Raw genomic sequence first — 8735 nt, forward strand, 5'->3', positions numbered from 1 at the left:
ATGGTGGCCTCATCTCTGCAAGCTCAGGGGTCCCAAGCCTCAGAGGAAGGAACCCAGAAGAGATGGGGGAGGTGAGTCCAGCGGGCTTACTGGGTCCACAAAGATAGACCAAAGCCAGCACCAACACGCTGTTAAGCTCTTGTACTTTATTGAGCAGCTGCGGAATTAGGAAGGGGAAGTAGGACAGGGGACACGATTCCGTTCCTAAGTGAAGGTTTCAAGCTGGGCTTTGCAGAGGGTATAATTAGTATGGTCACCGTGTCTTGTAGGATGTTTGGCTACTTGGTGATAGAGCTTGCCAAAATAATGTCCTTTGATAAGGAGGGCTCAGGGGCAGGGGGTTGAAGAAATTCCCTTGCCAGACTTGGGAGTCTGCAAGCACTTCCATTAATCAACAAGTTCATACTAATCCTGAGTCTCACATTGCGATGCCTCACTATCCCCACAGACCCATCTCTACCTCTGCCCACCAGGGCTGAGTGTTGTGGCCCTCTGCACAGGCTCCAAGGGAGAGAGACTGAGGCTCAGCCTGAGACTCAGCAGGGCAGGTGATCAGGCTCCTGGCCAGCAGGAGCCAGCAGGGGACAGGGCATCCTTGGCTCCCCTGCTGTGTGCAGAAGAACAGAGGGTTAAGTTGCAGTGAGTGCGTCCTTGATGGCATTGATGAGAGGGAAGCGCAGATCCTGGCCGCAGAAGGAGCCCTGGAAATCATCCAGGTCCAGGGCCCATACCATGGCACCCGCCAGCTGTCTGTCCTTCAGGTACTGCACCTGGCAGGGGAGGCCCAGAGGAGCAGGGCTGGGTTCCCTGGGCCAGAGTGTGTAGGGGCACATGTTCTCTGTGAGCCCAGCCCAGCCCTCCGCGCAAGGGACAGGGATGTGGCTGCTGGGAGTGGGGCCTCCCTCTTCCTCCTTGTCTTGAGGTGTGGCCTTGGGGAAGCCTACCTTGCTTTTGACGCTTTCCTGGTCGTCATATCCTACCCACTGGTTGCCCTTGGTGGCATAGGGCACCTGCTGGCCGAGGATTCTATGGACTGTGGCTCCCCGGAGGAAGTCACAGATCTGAGCAGATAACAGGGGAAAGGTGGTGTGGGGAGTCAGGAGGAGACCTTGCGGTCACCAGGAGAGGTCACTCTCCAAATCTCTCTTAGCTCCTGCTCCATCCTGAGGCCTCACTCCCTCCAGGGTCTGCAGGCTGCATGCGACACACAAGTTTACAGAACAGAAGCAGATGTCCCAGAGATTGTGGCTGCCTTGACCCTGCTTAGCTGCTTCCATTTAAACAGAGCTGTGAGGCCTGCTGGTTGACACTGAGGACAGGCCCAAGGCCACACAGAGCAATGGAGGCTAGACTGATACAAAAAGTCTGCCTCTTGGCCCCTTCTCTTTCCTGGGCTGGAAGGAAGACCTTAGCTCCATCGCCAGAGGGATATCCCCGGGGCCTAGCGGTGCCTGTACCTACCGGCGACTTTCAGATGTCCTAACCTCTCCCTTCCACTTCCTCAGGCATGCTGGGGCAAATGGACATTTTCTTTATTCCCAAAGGAGAAAAGGCAAGAACTCGGTGGGAAATCACCTTCCCCAGGGCTGCTGGTGGTATGGGGGGAATCTTACCTTCTCCCCCAACTCCATTACCTCATAGTAGGCAAGGGTCCCTGCCTCCTTGGTGAACCGGCCTGGAATTCCTGGTCCCGAGACGGGGGCTCCAACACCAGTTTCAGAAGAGGCCAGAGTGAAGCTCTTCCCGAAGGTGGGGATGCCCATCACCAGCTTACTGGCAGGAGCTCCCAGCCTCAGCATGTACCCCACAGCATAGTCCTGGGCCGGGCAGGGTGGGAACAACGTGAGCAGTTAGTGCGCAGGTGCAGAAGGTTGAGCAGTTAACACTGCTGCCTTGACAGGGGTTAGAGGCACACGGTGCACTGGGGATTCCTCTGTCCTTCCGGGAACTGGTCATGTCACTTTAACATAAATTTTATAGTTTCATTCTAAAAAAAAAAAAATCCTTTTAGGCATAGGAAGGGATTATTACTCTTTGACAGATGCAGAAATCAGGTGATTGGCTCTGGTGGCACGGTGACTCCTGCCTCCTCAGCTCCCAGCCTCTCTCCATTCTGCCCCCCTGCCTTCACTCAATTCACCCTCCAGGCCACCTTCCCAAAGCCACGGAGCAGGCCCAGACTTTGGGCCTCAGTTTCCTTATCTGTGGAATGGGCGTCATAACCCCCTCTTGCAGGATTATACCGAGGAGTAGAGGAGTTGAGTGTGAGCGCTGGCAGGCGGCAGGCCTTGCGGCCCCTCCTGGCCCTCCCCCCTTCTGGGAACTCACAGCGTTGCTGAATCTGTCAGGACTTGCATCCGCCTGGCCTCGGAACAGGGGACTGTGATGGCCTGTGGTCCCACGCCAGGCTCCGTGAAAGTCATAGGTCATGATGCTGATGAAATCCAGGTGTCTGAGGGGGAAGTGGGTGGAGGGTGAGGCCGGAAATTATTAATAGAAAAGCTTTTGGGCTCCCATGTAAGGCTCCATCAGTACGTGAACAAGGGGAGCAAACGGGCCACTAGCCTGAACTCCAGCAGTCCCCGGTGATCACGGTCCCCGTTGCTTGCACAGCTCCCTGTGCCACTCCAGGGTGTGGGCTCAGGGTCCCACAAGGGCACTTCAGTCAAGAATGGGGTTTTCTGTTATGCCCAGCATACGTTTGGGAGCTGCCTCCATCCCACCTTACCCCGCCACTCCTGCCATGCTTATTTTAGTGAAAGCAGATTAAAAGTAGTGTCAACAGACAGCCTGGTGGGGAAAGAGTGGGGCCAAAGGACGACCTGAGCCTAACATGCACTGGGGTGGGAGGAGGTTTTGCACACCGCACCGGTGAGCCCACTGGGGCTGGACTGCATGAATACGAGCTTCAGGTGTATGGGGCAAATGATTGACAGCCACCTGTTTCCCACCCTCTAAAGAATCCATTTGATTAAGCACTGAGTTTAGACCTCCCTGGGATCCTAAAGAAAGCTCTAAAGTCATTTTGAAGAGTCTCTGTTCCTTACTCCTGCGTTTCCCAAGACCCAGGGCTCTGCTCGGGAGAGATGAGGGTGCTTGGCTGTCCCTTGTTTCTCACAGGCATGGAGGCAGGGTGAGGATGAGGCATGGGGCCAGCAGGAAAGGGGGGTGCCTGTGTGTGTGAGAGAGCCTTGAGGACTCCCCAGCACTCTAGAAATGACAGGGAGTTGTGCTGCTGTGCGGCCTCTCCAGGGCCCAGCACTCTGCTCAGCCTGGCATGGAGAAAATACCTCGCAGTAGTGGAGGGTTTGTATAAATTTTTCTACTTCCTTTTCCAAAATACTTTCATAGTGGCTGGGTGCGGTGGCTCAGGCCTATAATCTCAGCACTTTGGAAGGCCAAGGCAGGTGGATCACCTGAGGTCGGGAGTTTGAGACCAGCCTGACCAATGTGGAGAAACCCCGTCTCTGCTAAAAATACAAAATTAGCCAGGCTTGGTGGCACATGCCTGTAATCTTAGCTACTTGGAAAGTGGAGGCCAGAAAATCGCTTGAACCCTGGAGGTGGAGGTTGCAGTGAGCCGAGATCGCGCCATTGCACTCCAGCCTGGACAACAAGAACAAAACTGTGTCAAAAAACAAAAAACAAAAAACTATAATAGCAACTCTCTCAACTGCTCAACAACAGCCCAGGTGACAAAGGAAGGGCAAGGATTGTAATGCCCTATTTGACAGATGGGGAAACTGAGGCAAGGGGCAGGGAAGTGACTTGCTCAAGGTCACACATCAAGGCTTTGGAAGAACTGGGACTGGAAGCCCAGTGTCCTACGTCTACATGGAGTGCTAAGGCTGGGGGCGGTGGAGAAGCAGGAGTGCTGGCACAGGCTCTGGGGAGCTGCCCGAGGCAGGAGACTCACTGGGATATCCGGGCAATGTCATAGCTGCTGTCAATGGTGACCTTCCCCGCAGACACTGCTGCGCTAAGCAGGAGCTGCTCTTTCCCTTGCTGGGCTTCCTTTGCAAATTCAGCCTTCATTTCCTGGGTGAGAGACAGAAAGGTGAGAGAAAGGGTCCCAGGTGGCATAAGAGGGGGGCCTAGGTCTCTGTGCACTCCATTTGCTGTGATCCCCAACCTGCCTGGGGCCTGCTGGAAGTGATAAAGTGGCTCCTCAGTGGTCCCATCCTCAGGTCACCAATCCCTTTCCTAAGAAACACCAATCTTGTCCCCAAACCCATGCACACCCATCAGCACTCAATGACTCACTGTCCTGGAGGGACTCGCTCCTGGAGGGAGCTTGGGAAAGCGAGTGACCCGTCAGCCCACAGGTGACTTTGGGAGACATTTGCCTTTCAGTTTGTGCTTTGTTCTAGCTGGTACTTGAAATCCCAAAGTGAAAGTGATTTCTAGTGGTATTGCGAACAATTTGTTTAGACTCTCCTTCTGCCCCAGTAACTGGAGATGCTTGGGCTGCCCCCAGACGGAGCTGAGTGCCTCTGGACACAGCGCATGCTGGGTGTGGGTGGTATCAGTGTGGGATGGAAGGGTGGACAATGGCTGTTCCACTAAGCGGGTAGTGATGAGTGGGTGCCACGCTCAGTCATAACCTTCCACCTCCTGGAATCCCACACCCACTGTCCACCACGGTCACAAGAAGCCTTCCTTGCTGTGGGAGATCTTCAGGGCACAGGGTCCCAGGACACTGCAGCAAGGCCACTGAAGCCCCTCTTTACCAGTCCTCAGGAGGACCCGGCTGAAGTCAGCTTCAATTAGAGCGGCCAAGCTCCTCTAATTCTCCAACCATAGGTGAGTCCCAGTGGGTCCCTCCTCTCCGTGGGAGGGAAGAGCCCACTCCACTCCCTCATGCCTGCCCACATCCTTCCCTGTCCCTGACCTGCCCAGCACCTTGATTAGGGTAGTAAAATGCTGCTTGTCTCTCCGTCCAGGGTAGAGCCAGGCGAGGTCCAGCCCATCAAAGCCATGGCTGCGCAGAAAGGGCGGCACCGACTTGATGAAAGTCCGGCGACTCTGGGTGTTGGAGGCGATCTTGGAAAATCTAGGATCAAAATCACCCCCGTAGTGTGCTGGGCACAGATATGCTGGGTGCTTTGGCCCTCTGGTGGGGTTTCCAGGGCCTGCAGAGCTGGGAGCCTGAGCCACACAGCTTGACTGGGACAGGGGCTGCCTCCAGGCCTGCGTGGGCTTTAGGGCCAGGCATTCCTGGCTTCTGAGCCCGCTCTCCCACTAACTAACCAGCCACTGTGAAAGGTTATACCTGAGATTCAGTTTCATCATCTGTAAAATGGGGACAATTATAACAGCTCACCATGCTGTCGTAAGGATGACATGGAATCATGGGGAGACAGGGTGCAGGTCACAGAGAGAGCACCCAGCACGTGGGTGCCAACGATGGCCATACCCACCCCCACTTCAAGCCCTGCTGCAACCCCACCTAACCCAAAGACTCCTCCCAGGCTCCCCCAACTCCTCAATTTCCCCAGTGGTTTCCATCTCTCTTTCCAACCCTAATGGCAGTAACCCCAGAAGTCCCGTATTTTCAGGCTTGTGAGGTAGTGAATACAGCATCGGCAGGGAATCAGGGGCTCCACTGTGAACTTGCTGTGTGACTCTTGGCAAGTCCCTCTCCCTCTCTGGGTTCTGCTTTCTTTGCTACACATGAAGCAGGCCCCTGATAACCAGTTAGACCTTGTACCTAACCGGTATGGAGCCCCTGGACCGTACAGTGGGTGGGGGAGATCCAAGCTCCTCACTCCTCTGCCATCATCCTCTGCAGTCCTGCCCCTGGGGACAGGGTCCTACCTTTGAGAGCCAAAGTTCCATCCTCCAACTGACAGGAGGGTCTTCAGGTTGGGGTTCCTGTGGGGACAGGGAGGTGGGGAGGGCAGGGGTGGAATGAGGTTGTCAGGACACTGGGTGGCCCCATGTCTGGGAGGCCATAGTAGGTTTCCCGCTTTGGGTGAGTCTGGGTTAGGCTGTGGATGTTCTCCCATAGGACAACATGGGAATCCCATAGAGATTCATAGAGGTGGATCTCTGAGGGGTCACAGGCTTCATGGGAGTTACTCTGAGGTCTGCTGTCCATTTTTGTTTTCCCCAGTGGAGAAGACAAGGTATGGCAGAGTAGAGCCATGGACATTTTCCTGCTCCCTGGAGAGCACCTTAGGGGGAGGAGAGGGTTCCCTTTTCCCAGAAGGGCTCAGCTGCGCTTCCATCTGCAGTTGATCATCACCCCTAATACTGCCCAGCACCTGCTGTCATCACTCCACCCATTTAAGACAAACCCCTCTCATTCTCCAACCATAGGTGAGTACGGTAGGCCCTCGCCCATCCTCCTGGGTAGGGTTGCCCTGCCCTGGGACAAGCCCAGCTGGTCCCTCGTCTCCTGGCAGCCCTGGCCGACCTGTTCTTGAGTGCGTTGAGCATGTCGTAGAGCGTCACATCATTCCACTCCCAGGTGTCGATGTGATCGTTGCTTATATTGGCAAAGCTGTAGATGATGTGGGTACAGAGGGAGCGGTCAATGACATCTGGGAAGCAGCTCCCATCGCCTTCCCGGTACTGGGACCAGTTGGTGTAGTAGCAGACCAGCTTGTATGCAGAGCCTGAAGGAGAAGTCTGGGGTAGGGCCCAGGCTAGGATTCGGCCAGAGACCTCAGGCTGAGCCCAGAGCTGAGCACCAATGGGGTGCGGGGGTGAGTGGGGAGGAGTGGGGTGCAGATTATGAGCAAAGTCAGAATTCTTTTTGTTTTTGAGACGGAGTCTTGCTCTTGTCACCCAAGCTGGAGTGCAATGGCGTGATCTCGGCTCATTGCAACCTCCGCCTCCTGGGTTCAAGCGATTCTTCTGCCTCAGCCTCCCGAGTAGCTGGGATTACAAGTGCCCGCTACTACACCCGGCTAATTTTTGTATTTTTAGTACCGATGGGGTTTCACCATGTTGGCCAGGCTGATCTCGGACTCCTGACCTCATGGTCCACCTGCCTCAGCCTCCCAAAATGCTGGGATTACAGGAGTGAGACACTGCATCTGACCCAAAGTCAGAATTCTTAAATGGAAGGAGCTGGTTCAGGTCCCCCTGCCTCTGGGGAGTTCTCTGCTGGTGAAAATAAGGCCTATTCTGAAAATGCTAAGAAAAGATCAAATGCAGAGGATGAACACACTACAGGCTAAAACCACGGCATTGTTGGGGGGGGAAGGGCGGGAGCTGCTGAATAAGGGTGAAATGGACTTGGTGCTAGCACAGCAGGCTTCCTGGAGGCAGTGGCTTTGTGGGAGGGGAAGGCCCAAGACAGCCGGTGTCACAGATGGCCCTGGCTTTCAGGCTGGAACCTTTAGGGACCTGCAGTGAGGTCCTTCATCCATGAGGGACTCTGGCCCACCTTTCTCTGCCTCCAGGTGGGAGTGCCTCTAACTTGTAACCCACCCAGAATGGCAGCCCTGCGCTCCCTCAGCCTGTCCCCACGCTGGGGCACAATATCACAACGGACCAGGAAGTTCTTCCTCACCTCTAATTCTAATTTCTCCTGCTGCAAACAGTGTGGGCGTCACTCATCCACACAGCTACTGGGCGCTACTGTACTGGCAGCTCCCACAGGGGGTTAGTCAAAGCCTTCACTGAACCAGGACCTTTTAAAGTTTCTCATTTTGAGAATTTTCACACATACCAAAGGGTATAATATAATAAACATCCATATACTCCTCACTCCAGTTGAGCAAATGTGAATATTTCCAAGCCATGGGAAGCACAGGAGAAACTGGAAAAGTGTTTCCCTGGAGCTAAGACCTCCTCCACATGGAGACCTGTGCCCTCGCCATGCCTCTGGACTTCAAGTGGGGATGGCGGGATTACTTACAGCAATGGAGCAGCAGCAGGACCACGAAGCCTGAAGAGAAACCCAGGGTTAGATGCCTGCAAATGCATCCTACTCTTCCACCCAGCTCCCTCCCCAAAGCAACTGAACCCCCCCCCAACTCCCACCCCATCCCCTCCTGGTTGCAGCCTTAGTCCCTCCCCTGGCTCTGCTTCCCCTCCCCATCTCCCCATTCCCTTAGTCCCCCACCCAGCGGGTAGATGGCTCTGCGGGCTCTCTGGGCCCAAAAACCCACAACTCTGATGGATTGACCTCAGCCAGCCCAGATACCTGTTTGAGCCACCTTCACACCCATTCTGGCTGCAGCAGAGCGGGGCAGTGTGTGGCCTCTTGCCTTGCCCACGGTCCTGGTGCCAGCTACCTAGACAGGGCCTCTTCCCCAGGCCCTGTACTTCCTTTTTATACCTGTCCCGCTCCACTCCCCCACGGCCCCAAACCAGCCCTTTTATGGGAACTATGTGTCAATGAAGGAATCACGAGGCTGGCAAGTGGAGGCGGGGGGCGGTGGGGAGGGAGGAGTACTATGGTTTACTAGAGGAGGATTGAGAAACCGCAGAGTTTTGAAACTTTGGGTTAGGTCTTCATGAGGCACCTGCCAGCAGAAGAGCCACCAGGGGGATGATGGGGGACTTCCGGGAATATGACTCAGCCGCATTTCCAGGCCTGGCTCCCTCTCCTGCACCCCACCACCGGCGCTTCTTGCCAGCAGTTTCCTGGCTTTTCTGGCAGCCTCTACTTTTGCATCTTCAGCCTTCACTCCAGGCCCCTGGCCAGGTTGAAACTGGGCACAATTGAGTTACATAAGCCATAGTGCCCCAAACAATGCTGTTGTTTTCTTCCCAGGCTC

General features: G+C 55.1%; 1 protein-coding gene across 1 annotated transcript; it reads right to left on the reverse strand.

The window, feature by feature from the left end:
- Nucleotides 1-126: 126 nt before the first annotated feature.
- Nucleotides 127-8389, reverse strand: CHI3L1 (chitinase 3 like 1). Its single transcript, XM_017525349.2, has 10 exons — nucleotides 8159-8389; nucleotides 7871-7900; nucleotides 6419-6620; nucleotides 5818-5874; nucleotides 4903-5053; nucleotides 3917-4038; nucleotides 2329-2452; nucleotides 1635-1817; nucleotides 945-1061; nucleotides 127-770 (listed from the first exon to the last, which is right to left on the reverse strand). The coding sequence occupies exons 1-10, from the start codon at nucleotides 8181-8183 to the stop codon at nucleotides 630-632; spliced, it is 1152 nt and encodes a 383-aa protein (XP_017380838.1). The 5' UTR covers nucleotides 8184-8389; the 3' UTR covers nucleotides 127-629.
- Between the last annotated feature and the right edge of the window lie 346 nt (nucleotides 8390-8735).

Source organism: Cebus imitator, unplaced genomic scaffold, assembly GCF_001604975.1.
Source record: "Cebus imitator isolate Cc_AM_T3 unplaced genomic scaffold, Cebus_imitator-1.0 Scaffold38, whole genome shotgun sequence".
Classification (NCBI taxonomy): domain Eukaryota; kingdom Metazoa; phylum Chordata; class Mammalia; order Primates; family Cebidae; genus Cebus; species Cebus imitator.

Bases quoted from the DNA above. Each gene is read 5' to 3' on its own strand.
- CHI3L1 (XM_017525349.2), bottom strand. From the start codon at position 8,183: ATGGGTGTGAAGGTGGCTCAAACAG. The intron at 2,453-3,916 runs GTGAGTCTCCTG...CTTCCCCCTCAG, and splicing joins GACATTGCCCGGATATCCCA to ACACCTGGATTTCATCAGCA. The intron at 1,818-2,328 runs GTGAGTTCCCAG...TGCCCGGCCCAG, and splicing joins CTGACAGATTCAGCAACGCT to GACTATGCTGTGGGGTACAT.